General features: G+C 42.3%; 1 protein-coding gene across 8 annotated transcripts in view; it reads right to left on the reverse strand.

Moving 5' to 3' along the window:
- Positions 1-20,463, reverse strand: part of LOC138718016 (SAM and SH3 domain-containing protein 1-like) — a 550,517-nt gene that overhangs the window by 107,979 nt on the left and 422,075 nt on the right. The window contains exon 1 of one of the 8 annotated variants that reach the window (XM_069852138.1): positions 18,713-18,831. The exons of the other annotated variants lie outside the window; for them this stretch is intronic. Within the exon in view, the coding sequence (XP_069708239.1) occupies positions 18,713-18,808 (96 nt within the window). The 5' untranslated portion in view covers positions 18,809-18,831. Of the gene's footprint in view, positions 1-18,712; positions 18,832-20,463 lie in introns of those variants that run through there. 8 annotated transcript variants of the gene reach the window in all.

Raw genomic sequence — 20,463 nt, forward strand, 5'->3', positions numbered from 1 at the left:
ATGCAGTGTAAGAGCTTTAGAAACAGTTACCAAAATACAACTATCTGAATCTGTACTTTCCTACCTCAGATTATGGAAAACATATTGCAGAACTGCATATTCCAGCATATCCTCGTCCTACTCCAGCAGACATTAGGAATGTCAGGAAAGACGTCTTAATTATCAGACATATGTGCTCACCCTCCAAGCCATTGGGTGAAATTCATGTAACTGCATGAATCCCCAAAATGTGAAAAAGATGTGCATGCTACAAGCCTGTTTGGTCAGCCAGACACATGGATCTCCACCTGCACATGGCAGTGCAGGTTATAGCACACTACGCAGCTATAACAAGTTCCTAACTTAAAAACCAGGCCAGCTATGTCCACAGCACACGTATAAACTAACAGGTTAAGAACAATCAGAAACTAGGAGGAAAAATAAATCTTTTTCCTATAAAAATATTAAACATTAAAATTTTTCACATAGTAGAAAGGGCACAAAAAGGGGGAAGACTGTCTTCCACAACACTGCAGTTATGCCCTGGCAAAGGCATGTTTTTGACCTTCACAACCCAAGAGGACAAAAATTCACTTCCATGCCTGAAACACAGGACTGCTGTGTGGAGAGTCACTGTAAAGATCACCAGCTTATTTCTGGCAGCTGGATCTCAACAGGGACACCTACCAAAAATTTGTGGAACAAAACCGTGCATTTCAATAATGCCTTTGCTTCGGATAGCTGTAAGAAGTACATAAATGAAAGCCAGAATGTGGGCCAGAACACACAGGTTTGTTCAGGGAGGGAAGAAGGGTAAGATGGAGTAAGGATCAAAAAAACAGTGAAATGAGAACATCTGCTGAAGGGAAACATGTTTGTGCCTAATAAACGCACTGTTTTCTACAGCACTTCATCTACATAGCTCACATCCTATGAGATGTTTAAAGTTAAGCAGAACTAGCTTAGCTAGAAAGCACAGCACACTCAGATCTTTGTGGGGCAACCCTGAACAAGATACCAGTCCTTTTTAGATATTTTTCCCAATGTGGGCTCATGGAAGCTCAAGAAACTTGTGTATTCTTCCCTAGGCAACCTCAGACTGGCACTGTAACTCCCTGCGCTGCAAAATATACAAATATATTAATGCAGGCTACAGGTGATAATCAGAGAGACACTGTATTTCGCCTTCCTCCACAGTTCTTTCTAAGAAGGCAGATTTAAATCAGATCCAAACTTTTTCAAAACAGAAGAATTAAATCTGTATGCAACTTTCTGGCTAGGGCTTCCATTTCAATTTGCTAATACAGGCTTTCATGGTGAGGACAGGCATACATAGGAAAACCCATGCTGCTTCACTATAATTGTATCTGTTGCACATTTCTGACCCTCTCACATTTCCCCTGCTAGCAATGCATTTCTGCTAGGAATGAGGCTGATGTTTTGCCTTCTGACTTAGCTTCAAAATGACTGCCATTAAAAATAAACCCAAGAAGCTGCTAGAGAAACGTCTCCTTCTTTTCCTAGAGTTCAGAAAGGACAATCGTCCATTCAGCAGAAGTAACAATTCCACCATCCATGAAGTGACATGTTCAAAGTCTGTCTTAGCAGACAGTGAGGGCAGAAATGTGAATGAGACAGAAGCGTGAGGCCATGCAGCCCAGCGCTTGCCTTGATTTTCAGGGGAAGACATAAAATACTCAGCGTAGAAGTCATGACATTTTTATATTGAGAACAGCTATTTTAGAGGATGCTGAAGGGTTGTCGTAGTTCCCTTGACCTCGCTATAGCTGGACACTGCGAGAACAAAGAGAACATACAGATCAGACCAATTCAATAGAATACTTTCCATTAATTTTTATGGCATCTAAAGGTTGAGTCATTAAGCTATGAGGCTTTGCAGAATTACAAAAATAGATCTACTAAAACTGTATCAAGCTCTCTGCAGTATGGTTAAGACAGTTCTAAATTCTGTACAATAAGCAGAATGCACAATGGTATAGTTTGACATAAAAGCTTTTGCAGCAGTTATCTGAAATAACTGATACAGCCCACTGAGTTCAGAGCACAGTCACTTTAGACCCAGAAACTTCATATTAAACCACACAGCTATGAAAGTTTTTTTTAATACATATGAAGCCTTGCCCTACCTTTACATCAAACCAAACTCTTCACAGAATTTTCAAAATTCTGTAAAGAAAGTGTTTCTTTCACCATCAGCACATAATCTTTTTGCCCCCTCACTTTTCACTGTAGAGCCCTGAAGTCTTCGTCAAGAAGTTATAACAAAGACTCTCTGGAAAAACATTTCAAATGTGCTTTAAGTTTTTCCGTTTGTAAATAAAAATCTATTTGAAAGTACACTACCGGGATCCCTCTCTCTGACATGCAACCAAGGAAGTCCTCTATGTAAAAAATAAAAATATATGTTTGTGTATATATATGAGTGCATGCTAATGAATAAGCTGTATCTGTGCAAATATACATTCCAACATACTTAAAAAGTAGGCATTTATCACAAGTAGAGTCAGCTCTTTCACATGCTCATTATCCTGACAGGATTACATGCAAATTTTATTCATGAAAAGTTAGTTCAAAGCACCCATAATGTCCAGCTTCCCTAATAACAGTATATTATGTTCTATCCTCCTTTCCCTTAAGTGATTTGCACTAAGCTCATCAAACTGTAACTCAAAACTCTCGCTCTAATACCTGCCAGGCCACCATTACCCACCCAGCTGTCAGCTACAGGTTATCATTGCCAGCTTGTAAAGCACAGTAAGTTAACAACTCTTCAAGCCATGTAATAATTGCACCTGACATTAGCTCTCATTAGGTTCGTTCCCCTTGCTCTCACTGCCTTCTCCTTTTGCACTCTGCATTTGCTGAGACTTTTTCCTCAAACCGAGTGGAAATGTGTCTCTTCATGTACACCAGCTGCAGTTGGCATCTATCCTGTCACTCTGAGCAGAAACAAATGGTAAACAGAAGTGGCAATAGTTAGGAAATTAACATATATGCTATTACAGCACTATTAAGGCTATTAAGGAGATGCAGATTAATTTCTTTTTTCAGAATCTGGAAACTTCGCATAAATTACAGGGTGGCTTCATGTTTGAGTTAAGTTAGAGTCTAATGAAACAGGTATGCAAGGACCAAACGTCTTAAATAGATGATGAAATAAATTTATCTCACTGAGCTGGCCACATCAATTGCAACAGTGCAGGATATCTCATTAAAATTCATATTTTCTTTATATTGAGTAGTAACACTACATAACAACAAACAAATTTGCTGTGATGGATTGAGTCTACAATAACTGAGGTGCAAGCAACCTGAAAAAACAAACAGAAAACATGTAAAGAGAAAAACCCAACACCTTAGATGTTTAAATACAAAACCTGTGAAGACAACAGTATTTCAGGACAAATGCATAAAGCTCAGCAAGTGCGGTTTACAGCACTTCCCAAGGCATTAAATTTGTATGGTAGATTTGGAGAAAACAAAAACTCTGTTTATGCTTGTGTTCAAGTTCCACTACAAAAAGCATACTAAAAACTGATTTCTACTTTATACCTGTAATAATTAAGTGGCATTCCCTCACAGATGGATGTATTGGTGAATCACAGTAAAACAATAAAATGCACTAACTAAAGTCAATGAACCAAAAGGCACTGAAAGCCCATTTAACAATAAATCCACAATATGAAATCCTGGTTTTCAACTGAGGAAAACAAAGTTAGAAACCACTGTAAAATAAGGGTTTCTCTATGAACATACACTTAGAAGTATGCTAAGAAGTATTCAAAGGGTGATTTTGTTTTGGGAACAGCCTATTATTTCTCTACCTTTTCTGTAACTCTATTTGTCTTAAGTCAACCTCCATACCTGAACAATATCCAAAATATTAATACAGTCTATTGGTAACACTAATACATTGCTCCTATATGGGAATTTATTCTGACCTAATCCTTTTATCCTTTAAATGAAGTACTTATCAACATCATAAAATAGTAAGGGAAGCACTTACTAAACTTTGTATTTGTGAATCTCTGTTGCATCAACACATGCAGTAAAACCTTTTATAGCACCCTATACCCTATATATTTACTGTGTAAGTTAATCCTTGCCTGACACAAAATATTCACAGGTTCCTAGCAGTTAAGTGCATAAGAGGCATATACATAACCATCACCATGCTATCAAAGGGAAAAAAATTGCTCATACAGTAAAAAAATTCCCTATTCGATTAGGTGGTCCTTAAACAGTTTCTCCAAATAAAATGCACAAAACTTCTTTTGGCCTATGAAATGTACTTGTTTTCTTTTTTCCCCAATTAAGAAGCTCTTACAATCTACAAATTCTTTGTGGAAGGAATGGCATTCCGTTCTGCCATGTGCTGTATAAAATCCCCAATAGCAGCAACATGTACCTTTGTTCCTCTCCACTGATATTCTTCCAAGCATCACAGTAGTATGAAAATCATCACTATCTTAAACTTTGCTACGCTTTTCAGCATGACAATTTGGCACAAGCAGGACATACCCTGCCCAGAAAAAAAGAGAAAGTTAACTCAAAGGAGGATATTCTTTCTCAGTTCTCCCTGCCCCCTTCCCTTGCTTCTGCAGTTTACCACTGTGCACTCTTCATCCCTTTATTTCTGCTTCTGCTGCTGGGTTTGGGGCTTTTTGCCCAAACCTTTTTGAGAGCCAGGGCTGAGATCCTGAACAGGTCTCCTGTCTGGCCATCTCTAAAGACTGCAGCTTCCCCAGAGGCGCACTGAAACCCGGTAGTACTGGCTTCAGGGATGCAATAAAGAAGAAGAGCTTTCCATGCCTTCCTTATTTCCCACCATCTCAGCAGTCAAATCGCGCATCAGGACCTTCTCCTCCCCCCGATCCTTGTGGAGCCAGTGCCCAGGAGAAGCTGGAAGGGATGCAGTCGCTAAAGGTTCCTTCTTGACTGGATAAGCCCGTCTCCTCATCTAAACTTACATGGCAGCACTGCATCTTTATTGATGCAGCAGACAGCCCAGCAATGAGCATCCCGGCATTCAGAAATGCTACTATGCTGTTACAAAGTTGGATATGAGCACAATTACTTGTTCCTCCATGTGCCATTTAAGAGGTTTACTTCCAAGGGACAGGCACTCTCCTGTTATCCATGTGAAAACTTCAGAAGCAGGGAAGGGGAACCTTGACATATCTGCCTTCACCCCAAAATCCAGTTTTACAAAGCATGAAAACACACTGTTCTGCACACCAAGAAATAACAAGTACTCTCTTTTGGAAGTAGATATGAAAATCAGTGGTTTGGTTGCTGTGCCAGTGGCACAGGGTATGATGCACCCCTAAGACGCAGTGCTCAATTTTCGGCTGCGAGCGCAGCTAAGCTTTCAGCTGTGGAAAAGCAGACCATCAATGTTTAAACTGCTTTCTCAAACTCTGCTCTTGTTCTATTTTTTCCTGGTGGAAATTCAGCAGCTTGCAGTCTGGAGGATACACCCAACATTTCTGCATACCCAGGGACTAACCTTGCCTTCACATTTACTGCTTCCTGATAGGCCGTCTTTTACTGGGAAAGGAAGCAACCATAATTGAGCATGGCAGCAATCCATGTTTCCCCATGTAATATTAGCAGTAGAAGAAATGGTTTCCTGTAGTTCCTGTAAGCAAGCTGTGCCTGTCTTCCCCCTCACAAAGGCCACCCTGCCCGCCTACACATGATCCCCTCACAAACCTTTGCTTCTGTGACTCTGCGGGGACCAGGTGCCCATCGCTGGCACAGGCGGTCCCACTCTTTCACGGCACTGCTAAACCAGCTTAAATAAACACTGCGCATTCATTCAAATAATGCAAAATCAGAAGGACTGAATCTGTCCTGAACCACTTCAGCGAAGCCTCAGCCTTTGACTGTAGTTGACATATAGCACTGTTAAGACACAGTCTCAACCACTGCAGGTAGCATATACACAAACTAAAACCAAAGCTGCTCATGCAGAACTTCATGGCACTGCACTCCAGATTTTTATCATCTTAACTAAACATCTTGAAGTGTCTTTGGAGAGCGTTTTATTTAGGAGCAGTAATGCACAGTTATCAGGGGGGTTCAGTTCATTTAATTAAGTTGAATACAATTACACTCTAGTGGGTCTTAAAAATGCAAGAGTCTATTTAAATATTATTTAGATGCGTATCTTTTAACTACCACAGACTGCACAGGGCTTCATATTTATATCAATTAGGGATATCAACCTAGCAATAAGAACTCTATCTCTTGCCAGCTTATAATCCTTTCTGCTCTGGGATCTCATCTTTATTTTCTCATTTCCCTTTATCTGTGTACAGTGAAGATGGGGTTTTTGCATTTCTGTGTGCTCATATTGCTTCATCATTGCCTAAGCACTTCCTAATTAGGTTGAATAGGCCTCTTACACAAATAAGAGAGGAATATTTCTTCTTACCTACAGAACAAATCCTACACAGTGTGAGTTTGAATAACTGTGTGGTTGTCACATCACTCAGGTGTTTCAAACATATTTCTCTGAAGGGGCAACTCACAATTTACTACCTACAGTAGACCCCAGTAAGCAGGATGCTATGCGCTTGTTTCAAGAAAATGCTTAAGCCTGTGGGTGCTGTCTGTCCAGTGGCTGGGCCCACTGATAATAGATGTTGCTTTTACTGGAGACTTAACGCATTACTCAAGTGTTGCACATGACAGATGTACCTTGAACTGAAGCATGAAACAATCTGAAGACCCCCACAGGGCCAAAGAGATCATAAAAGGCAGAAGCTGGCAGAACCCCAAGTGTCAATAAAACTTGCAAAAAATGTTGTGTCTCTAAAAAACACAGTACCTGGTTCTGATTGACTCAAGGCTCAGACTCAAGCTGGAAGACAACAACCATAGATAAAGACACTTGGACTTGAAGTGTAAGCTAAAGTTCTCACTTGAACAACCTTTATATGCAGAGCAACTTGAACATCAAAAGGAGAGCATCCCACTAACCAACCATTTGTCAGGAGAGTTGTAACGCCAAAGAAAAACACCTCACCTAGTTGTAAAAGCGACTATAACACGAGAAGAAAGTCTCAGATGGAAGGAGTTTTCTCACAGACTGCATTCAAGATAAAAGAGATCAGTCTTGGAGAGCATCAAACCATGAACCTAGCAAGAACGACAGGACAACCTACATACCAGGATGCATCTGAAGTGCCACAAAACCAGTGGGGAGCTCCCTGAGTGAAGGAAGACGTTATACCACTTTTCACAGTATGCATCACTATCAGTTTCAAATCAAATAATGCACAGTAAACAAGCTGCTTCATGCTTAAAGAGCCAGGAGATGAAAAGAACCGAAAATGTTGCTGCATGACTCTCTCAAGGAGGAAGGAGAATCACACATTTTCAGATGTGGATATCTTTCCAAAGCTTGAGAGGTAGAACCCAAAAATGCAAAGGCTGGTTGAGAAGAGGTTATGTGTGAACAGAGAATCAGGGCATCAGACTGTCTCTAGTAACACAGTAAGTTGTGCTCTCATTCTTGGCCTGCTTTAGCTAACCAGCCCCCTGCTACAAATTACCTATTCAAAGCATCCACTGGCAATACCTGAACGGCATAATTTTACATGACTCATGCACATCAACGGTTACCCACCTATAGTCTGTAACCAGAAACAAAACAAGGTGCAACCAATGAGACACGAAGCCTTACTTTGCCCTCTGATAATCCCTACTCAGGGCCTGCAGTGAGCCCTGTAATTTCTGAACCAGGCTTAAATCTCCATTATTTAACTTCTCATATGCTCCCTGCCATTCCACACTGTTCAGCCACCTCTGGGCTTCCCAGAAGCCAGTCTACCTGCTAACTTTCCCCTGCTAAGGTCCCAGTCAGTGCGCCAGGCGCTTCCTGCTGCAAAGTCAGCAATTCTTCCTTCCTCGTGATCCTCCAAAAGCTCTCTTCCCAACAATTGGAAGTTAATTCTTCTCAGCTGGGACTTTTCACTTTTCTTGCCACTGAAAAACAATTCTGGATACTGAGTCACTGCACCTTCATCCCCTGTCATCCTCTATTTCCTCTTTATATGACAGGCACTTTCCTACTAGAAGCATGATTCTGAAGGAAAAAAAAACCCCATAGCTCTTCTTTAAAAAAAACGGCTTTAAACTGCTCAAAGCCACACAGTACCACTACCTAAGAAAGACAGAAGAGACAGGAAAGAGACAATACTCCTTTTTACCCCCCTCCCTTCTCTTTTTCATGGCAGTTTACAAAATAAGTAACTATCTGTAAGCGTTATGCAGTAGTTGCAATTAGGTTTGGCAGATGAAAAAAGAAAATTTGTACAATCTTTTGTATCCTAAGTACTTTTGAGATGAGAATTAAAAACCACAAGTAACCTGGAAAAGACTATGTGAAGAAAGTACTGGTCTATCAGAGAGAAAAGGCAACATTAAGTACATACATCTCTTTCTTTTCTCTCAATTTTGGTAACGAGGAACTCAAAACCTAAACACTGACCAAACCCAGTGAGACTCATCACGACTAGGTCTGTAACAAGGATATGGAGAAGCATATCCCCTTCCCTTCTCAATTATGCACAAACACACACCATATGTGGTATGAAGCTACTCTTCATTGTCATGCCAAAATTCTGATTAAGTCCTTGACCTTATGTCCTCTGTTAACTTCCTGAGTTTAGATAGCTATCACGCGAAGCTTAGGTTTTACATGGTTTATCCATCTGCATGTATATACTGACTCCCAGACACAATATCTAAACAATCCATTGCTGGACCTGGGCTGAACAAAAGATAATATACCTCACCGGGCCACTTTGTCCCAGTATCCCTTTAATTTGGTACACAACAGCCTATCACAATCACAGTGGAGAAGGATGACACAAGATTAGACTCCACTTCATGCCTAATTGCAAAATGCTCAAAATAAAGTTAGCAGTAACTACAGAGGAAAACAGAATTTTTTAGAACTAGCAACCATTTCGCACTACCTAAAACTGAGTAGTCTCCGCTGATAAAACAAGAAATAAACCAGAACTTTCTCCTAGACCTCTCCATACAACAAACAGAAGACATCATAAAATAATAATTAAAAAACCCTCTATGTATCTTTCTTTTTTTATTTGTACAGTGCACAGCAAGTAAGGTGAAAACTTCCCTATACAAGCTGAAACATTGACAGAGAAATTTTGATAATTAAAAAGAGACACCAGGAATTGCCACTTTCCTCTAAGTAAAACCTCAGAGAAACTTTAGAGAAGTATGGTATACAAAAACACAGAGAAAAATGTCCAAAGAATTTGCCATGTACGCAGATTCACAACATGCCCTGCCAGCAGGAAAACTGCCTTTACTCTGCCCTTTTTCTCCAGTGAATTGAAAACGACAGACCTAAGGAAACACGTACAGTGGGGGAAGAGAGAGATGTCTGCTATTACAAACACACCAGTGCTCCAGCTGTGCAGGGACACCAGTGCCCTCACCTTCACTGAGGTACCTGGAGCTACCTCTGCCAGCAACATTTTTCAAGGGATATAAACAGCCTGTGAGAATCCTGTTCTTCCTTCCACCAAAACTAGTGGCAAAACACAAGTGAAAGCAGGAACGCAGTTTCTGTGCTGGAGATCTCCCACTGTGTTTGCTGTGCTAGAAGAAAACCCATATATTTGCCAGATAGAGCAAAAAGCAAATACCTGCTCTGAGCCTAAGTAGTCCTCAGTTTGACATAAAGCATCACATAAATCCAACAAAGAATGGGTCAGAAAATAGCTAACATGGCTTAGTGCCACAGGCATCAGTATCCATGCCTCAATGTCCATCAACTGGGGTATTTCTTGGTATCCCCAATGGAACAGTTAACCACGTGCTTCTGATTGATGCTCAGCTAGAATATTCCTCATCTTACAATTGGTTTTGGTATCTTTATTAGTCTTCTAATAAAAAGTTGCACGTGGAAATCTCTTCTCCACAACTTTTGTATAAAACATGATATATTACCACAACAAACTCTGAAGCACTGAGTTTTTGAAATGTAAACACAGTCGCCTTGAAGATGGAAATTTGAAGACAGAAAGCATGACTGACATACAATGTGCAGTCTGCCCCTGCTTTTTCCTTTATTTACAATGGTTATTTATGAATTCTAAGGTGGGAAAGAAGTCTAATAATGGAAAGGAAATCACAACCTGCAAATTGTAGTGCGTATTGTGTATGAATACATATGCACTTATGTATGAAACAGGATTTTTCTTATCTTCATCCTCACAGAGTACAAATTTCAGTTTAAATGCAAAGCATCTATCGTCAGCTTTCAGAGCTACAGGACTAAGCTGGCCAGCCACAGAAAGCTCCAAAATTCACAAGTATAAAAAATTATTCTATACAACTGAAGGCTACATTAAGACTATGTAGTGATACTGGTAACAACATGAAATTTGTCTAACAAGTATGTTGAAAAGAGATTAGCCTCAATTTAGCAGTAGAAAATAAGTAGGTTCAATTTGTACTCCATTCCTAGGATTGCACTAGAAATTTCAGGTGAGAAAAACCCTTCCAGCTGAGTTGGAAAATGCAGGAAGCTCCTGCTGGAAGACTACAAGCACAAAATCCAAAGAGGCTGAACGCATTTCAGAACTGTAACGGATACATATGTACAGAGACAATAAACATAGACAGACCAGAAACATTCAAACATCTCTCCAGCTGTAAACACATAAACCCCAAACACTCTATGGTATATCACTTTTAAAGGTAATATATTATAACCAGTAAGATATTATTCTGGTAAGCAAAATACTTTAAAAGCCTAATATGCCTTTCTCCTGAAGTGCAATGTAATGCTACGCCATCAGCACTAGCATGTGTTTTCAACACAAGCTCCAGCTGTGGATGCATGCTCAACGAAAGGACTTTTAACAGTGCCTCCATGGTGCAACAAGCTCTCATGATAAGTGCTCTCAAATCCATTTTCTCCTTCATGAAGTTAGACTGGGGTTACAGTTCAGCAGAGAGCAAGCTCTGCATAGCAGGGCTGACTTGGTGCTAGCACTGAATGGAACAGGAGGCTCAACCCACCCAAACTTGTGAAGAAACGACAAAAGTTGCTTCTTCCTTTCCCGTTTAAAACCTACAGGCCACACACTGCTCCAGTATTAATAAAAACTTTGTGCCTTAGGCTCATTAAGTTTTTACGTAAACAGGGCAGAAATTAGATCCTTTACCTTTTGTTCTTTTCTTCATCTTTTGTTTCCATCATACCCATCAGCACTGCACAAAGCATCTTGAGTTCCAAGCGAGAAGATTAGGAATGGCCAGCAATCAACGAATTGCTCATGTACTCACAATTTAATATTGCAAAAACCATGGTACTGTTTTTACTATCATCTATCGACTCTCATCACGCCCAGTGCAAAGCTGTCAAAGCACTCTTTTTTATTATTGTATTAAATAGTTACTTCATCTCCTTTACACACACACTCCCACACAGAGAGCATATAATGAAGGTGGAGAACACTGAGATATAAAATTTTATCATTCTGTTACTAAAGAACAAAAAGCACTATATATTACCAGAACTATAGTGACAACAATAACACAGAAAAGGATATATTTATATTCCTGATAATAATATTACCATGCTTGTAAGCTTCGAGGTGTGTGTTTATGCATGCACATAAGAACAACCATATTTTTGCCACCTGGAGGCCTGACCACGTAAACCAATCTCAATAGCTCACCTCTGTGATCATGCTGATTTGATTTCTCTGTGGCCCTGTGGCAGAGCAGCCTTGCAACAGAGCTCCAAACAGATTGTGACACAAATGTAAGGACCCAGATCTCTGATTTATGATATGACTTCCCACAAAAAAAAGCCTAAAGTATGATTTATAAACCATTGTTGTATTTTATTCTTAAGCTGGTCCATCTGACTTTCCAGTTATACTCTGTTTAAAACTGTTTTGCAGACAGGTTATAAAATCCCCACTCTCAATTTCAAACTCCTCCTAGGAAATGTGCCTCTAGAACCAGTATGTAGCTCAATATGTTTATCTAGGTATCATAAAAACTTAATGGTTTAAGTATTTTATTATACTAGTATTAGTTCTAATAAAAATAGTACATCATAATTTGCATTTCAAAACACAGCAGCAGACCAAAAAAGTCTGCTGTTACTGTAAACCAGGAAGAATGTTCCCTCACCCCAAGAAGATCAAAGCAGAGCTGGCACGCCCACACCTGACCAACACCACAGCTACTGCATCATGGTGGGGGCAGCTCCTTTTATTTTGAGAGTAGTTATTTTCCATAATGGAAATCTGTGTTGTGAACTCTTGGGTCTGAATGCATTTCAGTGAACTGTGTTGTAATTTTTGCCTGCCAATGGGACAGTTAAGTTTCTTAAGGACAGTGAGAAATAAAAGCCCCTCGCACCTCTTTAGCTAATAACACAACATATGTCTACGTACTTCTTTGGTGGAGAATATGCCTTTAAAGTAGAAACTTCATTTTTACAGACTTGCACATATTAAACCCAGTTCCTTCTCTTTGTTCATTTCCTCATAAAACTCTCGGGAATCCAAATGCTTGCAAAATCACCCCAGTGTTCCTGCAGTCACAACCATTCTCCCCTTTCTCTTCCTCCCACCCCCAATAATGGTAACAGACGAAGCAGCAGGTTCATTAGTCAGGTTCATTAGTCACTGACTGCTTCACCCAATCATGAAGAGGACAATTATCACCAGCACTTCATACTAAAACAGGTATGGTGACAAATCACTTCACTAGGTCGTTACAAGGTAATTCTTATTCATCCTGTCCTACTGAACCTCCTGAATCCCAAGCACAATGTCTGCTCTACAACCATTAATACTATGACAGCGGGGTGGGTGGAAAAGGTGAAAGCCTGTGCTCCTGCATGAAGGAAAAGCAAAAACCAGAGATTCCAAATGACAAGGTAGATGTGAGAACGCACAGACAGGAGTGCCACTGGATGCATTGGCACCCCGTACTCCACCATGTCACCTCTGGAGCGAAAGAAGTCCTGAAGGAGCCAAGCTCAGTGCTGAGGCTGGACCAGTTCAAACACTGTCCAGAAGGAGAGGGAAGGAAGTCCTTTCTCCCCTCTCTCTCAAACTCCTTTGTGCTAGGCATTGCCCGTTTCATCCATCCCTTGGCCCTGCGCTATGTCCAGCAGTGACCCGGCTCTGCCATGTTCCGGTTCCTTTGCTCAGCTCATGCAGCTTAACTCCTCCTCTGCTTGCACAGCATCTTGTGCAATCAGGACTAATTTACATCAATTTCTAGACAGCACCCGAATCAGTCAGATTAATCATTATTTAGTTCTGTAAAATGTCATTTGCTCCAAGATACACTAAAAATAAGTTTTTCATCTGACTACAGGAAATTATAACCAGCACGTGCAGCATAATACATCACATTACATGTAAAAAAAAAAATAGATTCCTTTGACTTTTCCTTGTCCCGTATGTGCAATACTATCTTCCACACCATTTTTCAAAGTTTCTTTCTGTTCAGAGACTCCTGTTTTTTCACAGCTACAAAACGGAGGATGCATCATTACAGGCAAATTCTGGCAGTTTAGTATCCCACTGCTCTTAAAAGACAGAGCTTGGCTGACTGACTTTCAAAACGTGAAAAAAAAGAAGAGGAACAAAGAGTATTTCCAAACTGATAATGGAACAGGTAACCACAGCAAACCAGCAACACACACACAAAAAAATATTATCACCAAGATTCAAGTCTGCCTTAAAATAGTTGTCCTCTAGTAAACAGCAGCTCATAGCAGACAAAGAACAGGTATATAAAAATCTTCCCTACATTTTCCTCTGCAATTCAAAGGCCAGGGAGACCCAGAGTTTCCTTTCAAGAAAGAATGAAGAGGGCACCAGAACCAAACCTCCTTATTCCTGTCTGCATTGGGTCTTGTGGAGACTAAGCGCTCTGATGGAGACATCTGTTCTATGTGACCTGACATGCAAGAAAAGTCCTAGACCAAAGGTTATCTTCTCTGAGCTGTCTTTCTTCATAAAGGGATTAGTGTTGCTACGCGTAACATTGTATGGAGACAAGAGGGAAAGGAAATGCAACAGGTTAAGTTTAAAATAAAATTGAATCCAGCACCTAAACTTACAGTCAGGCAGTCTCCATTTTGATTTCTTTACCTGAAAGCAAAATACACCCTATGTTTTTGCAAAACACAAACCCCCAATATCTACTAGTTTGAAAAGCAGAGGCCAGGCATTCTCCATTTATCCTTACTGTTGCAACTGGGATATGCTTTAAAAGTGCTCTCCAAAGCATAAGTCAGAACAAAAATGTTTTGAATAAGAATGTTCCAAAGAACTTTTTGAGCTAATTATACAGTGTCACAGCCATTTTGCTGACATGTCAATAAAAACCAGAAAAAAACAAGCATATTGCATTTTCAAAAGCATGTTCTGCCTTGAGGATCTGCTCAGTCACCAGTGGTGTTCTGTAAAGCTGTGCTGAGTGCCAGTGTCTTCAGCTGGAGTAACCTCTTAGTGCCAAGCAAATACCGGAGAAATGGAGTAACCCAAACGAGACACGGGGAGAGCAATGGAGCATAGAGATTTCCACAGGAGGTCACAGCAAACTAATGATGATTTAAGGAAGAGCAATCTCCTGGGAGAAATCTGCAGCTGTTGTGAACTGCCATATCTCCTCCTAGCAGTCCTCCAACTGCTTTTATCAGCTAGGGATCTACTTCCCTGATGTCTCCAGATATCCAGGCTCCCTGGCTTAATATCAAATTCCTCTTCCCAAAGTATGTTAGTCAGTATGTAATTACATGTTATCACAGTAGTATTATCAGCTGGCATCCTTCTCTTTTGGTTTGTTTCTTTATTACTTTGATAAGAAATTCAAATAGCCACTGAAACATGGAGAACAAGATAGATTATATATGTAAATATTAGAGCTCCCAGTACAAACCCAAATGAGCTTATTGTCCTCAAAATACTCTGTTCTTTTTAGCTAACAGCAGATGGTGGGAAAACATTGGCTTTCTCTTAGCATAACTGCAAAAAATAATAAAAAATTAAATAATTTTCTTTTTCCCCCAGCTCTTACAATTGATTTGATAATTTGAAACAAAAAATCTACCTATCACTTTGAAGTAACAAGCAGGAAAGATGTCTAATTTCATTGCATCTCTTGTAAGCTCTGTATCTTTCATACTTCAGCCCTTGAAGACAAAAGCTCCTCAATACAAACGGATGTTTTCTTCGGCCAAATCCCTGCTCTATCAAAACTGATGAGTTTGGCAGTGATTTCATTCATATCAGGATCTGACCCAAATACCTGTTCCAGCAATCGTATGGGAGAAGGAAGAACATGTCATTAACAAAGACAACATCGGAACATCTTCCCCATACTAAAGTCAATAGGTTATGCTTTTAAAGCCCACCTTTAAAAGAATAAAGCTCACGATTTTCACTTCATAGCAGAATTTGTTTTCAGATCTAATCGCATACAAGCCTTCAAATTCCTGGCAACAAAGTTTGCTATCACCACAAAGGTATGTGATTCTATACAAAAAATATCCCTTTTAACGTGTTGAGTATTTGGGATGCAGATAATTTCTATATTAGTACTCATGATCCACCTACTGCCATCTCTCCCTAAAACCTTAATACACTTCCACCATCAACTGTTGCTTTGAGACATTTCAAATTCTAATTAACCAATATATTCCAACATGTGACTGCTACAGACTAAGCAAAAGCTTTTAAGTATAATTATGTTATCTAGTGAGCTCCATTAGCAGCACAAATAGCTTTGAGGTGCTTATAACACAGCTGCAACTATGGAATATTTCATTAGAATAAGTGCAAAAGGGAAAAGTCACATTTCCTTTAGCAAAATCCCAGTACAGCTGCAAGTACCCTCAATTTTTGTCAATATAGAGTTATTATGTGACTTCAAGGTCTATAAAGTATGCTGCTTACAAGCAGCACTTGAAAAGTATTTGCTTCCCCTCTGGACTTTGGATCTGCTATCAGAGGGTCCTGCTAATGAGGTTGTATTTTAAGGAATCTAACTAAATGCACACACACAATGAAATATATTTATCTACTGAATGAGACGGTCCCAATTTGTATTTTAAATAAGTGCAGTACTGATTCAGCTGCACTTCTACGTAAGCATTTTAAGTAAGTGCAGACTTTTACGTAAGTGCCTGGGCTGATTTCCATGGCCTCTCCTTCTAAACCTGCACCTATGGGAGATACCACCAGAGCCACCACCATGCCCCACAAGGTCTCCAGCAGAACTAGTGGGAGGAAGGTGACACCTTTCCCTCCTCCTCCCTTGTAGTAATTCCTCTCCATGATTAGAGAGAAGAGTAGGGCATTTCACCATTTTCACAAAGAACAGCTTTTTACTGTAAGGACACTCAAGTGGCGGAACAGGCTGCACAGAGAGACTATGTAGTTTCTGTCCCTCAAGGTTTTCAAGACCAAACGGGATAAAGCCCCAAGCAACCCCACCTGTCCTCGGAACTCTCCCTGCTTCAGCCCGCAGCGGGACTAGATGCTGGCCTGAAGTCCTTTCTAACCTGCATCATCTGACAATCATTGCTTAAGAATGCAATTTTTTTCTCTCTTATTCAATCAAAAAACCTTTGATGGCCAGCTTCTTTCTGACTTTCATTCTAGTTCTCCCCTGCCAAGATCCTGGCTCTTCTCTTCTGCCTCCTCCCCTATGCTAGGACATTCCTTCTATAGCTTTCAGACTGCTGCAGGGAAAACATAGCTGGCCTATCACTGCACTAGCTCCTTGGTTCATAGAGCCATTGCCAGTGAAACACTCCAGTGTCTGTCTTGCCTTCAAACAAGGACAGAACACTAAATAAGTGTATATTCTGTTCATATTAAGACATAGTTTGCAGCCACAAAGACTAGAAACTCTTTAAAAACCTTAAATCTGAAGAGAGCTAACAGCCTACAGGGAGAAGAGCTTCTGTCTTCCCTCAGATGTGTTATTATTCTAGACCTAACAGGTCTGGGGTTCTTTATGTGCAACTATGTTGCAACACAAAACACTGCAGTAAGGAAAGATAATAGTGCTGGGTGATGTTTGCAACCTATGCAAACCAGAGAATTCATAGTTACAAGATGATTCCTTCCTGTAAAGCAGACCAAATCCAACACAAATGCCTTTAGCTTAGTCGTATTAGGAAACAAATAATAATTAAATAGCTCTGCTTTCCTAGGAAGGAAACTAGGCTGTACAGCCAGGATAAACCTATTCAAATTATCAGTTGTGTGAGAATCAGATCTTTTTCTGCACTGAGCTCCAGCATGCTGGGCTGTTCGTTTGGCCTCATCCAACACTCCTTCCAAAGCATCCAATAGCACTTCAACCCTAACTAAATGCAGTACTGAAACCTGCCAGAAAAAAAGAAAGAGACTGTTCATAAAGTACCAACTGTGTGCTCCCTACAAACTGGCAGAACTGACTCTGCTTGCGTTCTTAGATTAAAATCATTAACAGGGGAAAAGTGTATGCAGCCGGGTGCTATTAAATTGAATGTCAAGTCAAAGGAGAATTTCTATGAGGAAAAGGGATGAGGCACTTATTTTTTAATCTTACTTTGAATATTAACAACAAAGTCCACGTGGAAAAAAAAATTGCAGCATAAAACGCTAATTAAATTCTCTGCTCAATTCTATAACACTCCTGAATTAGATCTTACTGGTTTACCATCCACTACATTCCACAGCAGTTTTCCATAAGGTATTTCTTGTAATAATCTTTAATGCTTGTTGGTTAAACGTTAACAGCAAAATATTAATACGCATCAAGCCTATTCATTTACTTTTAAAATGAATAAACAGGCACTCCACTGTTGATTACCACATTCCTGTATCACTGGAAAACCGCCAGCTCCAGTACGTATATAACATTAGTGTTTGTTTTTTTGCTGAGTGGCAGCCCTCTGCGCTAATTACCGTCTTGCGCCTAAAGTAAATATTGTTCTCTTGGCTGCAAGGAGAAATAAAGACTCGACTCCTGCTGGATTTTTCACCGTTCGCCACCCAGCCCGGCCGCCCGGCGAGCTCCGTGCCCGCCGACCGCAGCTCCCCGAGCGCCGGTTACCGGAGCCCTCCCTTTTGTTCCCGACCAGGGCATTACGAGGGTCAGCCCCTCCTCAGGAGATCACCAGCGCAGAAACTCCACGGGCCGTAACTGAGCAACTCGGTTCCACAAAAAAAAAAAAAAAAAAAGAACAAACAGCAAGAGCCGAAGGACGAGGCTCCCGAGAGCGCAGGAGGGGGGCGCCGGGGACCCCAACACGTGCGCGGAATGGAAAGGCTGCAGCAAACACCGCCTTCCCCCCGAGTTTAACTGCAGCAACAAGAAACAAAGCGCGCATTGATGGGCCCAAACAAGCGCTCCCGGGGGTGTAAACAGCGGCAGGGGCCGAACCGCAGCCCGGCGGTGCGCGGCGCGGCACGTCCCGCGGGGACGGCTTGGAGAGAGCTTCCTCCAAGCCGTCTCTAAAACAGTCGTCGACGCGAAACTTGGTCGTTTTTGTTGGGCTTTTTTTGCTGTCCGCCCGCGGTACCAGTTCTGCTGGGACACGGGACCCCGCGGAGGCGCTGCGAGCCGGGCGACCCCCGCAGCAGGTGCCGGGGACCCGGGCAGCGCGTCCCGCCCCGGCCGCACTCACCAGGATGCCCATCACGTCGTCCCAGAGCCGGGCGAAGGCCCCCGAGGCGCCGCCGTCCGCCAGGGCGGAGGGGCAGCCCGCCCGCTCCCCGTCCATAACCCCGGCTCCGCGCCGGCTCCGCGCCGGCACCGCCCCGCCCCGGACACCGCGGGGCCAGACAAACTTTCGAACCGGGCGGGCGGGGGTGCCCGCCTGCCGCCAAAGCCCCTCCTCTATCCCTCCCGCCCTCCTTCCCTCCCTCTTGGCCGCCAAGCCAGCGGGGTCCCGGCCACCGGGTGCTTCTGCCACCCCGAAAGCCGCGATCCCCTGGACCCGTCGTCGGGAGCCCCGGCGGTGAGGGCAGCAGCGCTGTCCTAGCGGGGGGAACGCGGCCAGGTCACTCAGAGTTTTTTTTTTTTTAATTTAAAGAGCCGGGGCGGCATCATCCTTTCGCCGATCCCTTGCAAAAGGCAAAGCTCCTCTCCTTGGGGAGAGACTGTGGAAACATGCCTCCTGCTTCTTAGTAGAATCATAGAATAGTTTGGGTTGGAAGGGACCTTAAAGCCCATCCAGTTCCAACCCCCCTGCCATGGGCAGGGACACCTCCCACCAGCCCAGGCTGCCCAAGGCCCCATCCAACCTGGCCTTGAACACCTCCAGGGATGGGGCAGCCACAGCTTCCCTGGGCAACCTGTGCCAGGGCCTCACCACACTCGTGGTGAAGCAATTCTTCCTGTCTAGTGTAAATCTGCCCCTCTCCAGTTTATATCCGTTCCCCTTTGTCCCATCACCACAAGCCTTTATGAATAGCCCCTCTCCGGCTTTCTTGTAGGCTCCTAGGACTAACACCCCAATGAAATTAAATATTCAGTAATTACAGACAGCAGTAGGGATGCTCCTGCATCCGTCTTAGGAGACATCTGAGTGCCTGCATGCTCGCACACGGGCCTCCTCATTGGAGAAGGTGCGTTATATAACAGTGGCCAAACTTCACTGCTCATGGATGGACAAAGCGGGAGAGGTCAATGGGAGCTGAGCAGGAGGACAACTCAAAGACTAGCCAGACACCTCATACCTCTCTCCCAGCTTCTGCTAGGACCAGCAGTGAGGAAGTCTTTTGCTCTAAGTCTTGATGCTCATCCATAAGCTTTGAAATGGTTAGATGTGTCTTGAGAAGCTACTGTTTGAAGCTGTTCTTTATTGGAAGCACCTGTCTGCATGGGGGAGGGTGAGAAGGGATGTATTTAATGGGTGTGCAGCTGCCATGCACTGGCCAAACTTTTGAAGAGCTTATATCTTTGAGCAGTTAGTGGCTTCTCCAGCATCCTACCAGCCCTGCCTGCTCCCAGGCTGGATGTTACATGCCCCGCACCACCTAAATGCAACCCAGGGCCTGTTCTGGCATCTGCACACCCCCTCAGGCTCCCTGTCTGGTCCTGGGGTCTCCCCTGAGCCCTGCTGCCAGCCCCACAGCTGACAAGGCTCACATTGATTGTGTAGCACCGGTGGCCTGGAGCAACAAATGATACCATTTGCTAATGGGGCTAAAAATAGTTTCTGGAGAAGGCATAAAGCAGAAGTGGGGTGACTGCACTCCTCATCTTCTCTCCACATTCTTGGTGATGCCCTTTTTTTGTCCTGAAAGCTATGACTGCTTATTTTACTTTGTAGGCTAGCACCAGAGATAAAAGCTGGTAGAAACGATTCCTTTCTCAGCAACTGGTATGCAAGGGAAGGGATGAGACTGTATTACTACAGCTTTTGCTGGAGTG

Source organism: Phaenicophaeus curvirostris, chromosome 2, assembly GCF_032191515.1.
Source record: "Phaenicophaeus curvirostris isolate KB17595 chromosome 2, BPBGC_Pcur_1.0, whole genome shotgun sequence".
NCBI lineage: Eukaryota > Metazoa > Chordata > Aves > Cuculiformes > Cuculidae > Phaenicophaeus > Phaenicophaeus curvirostris.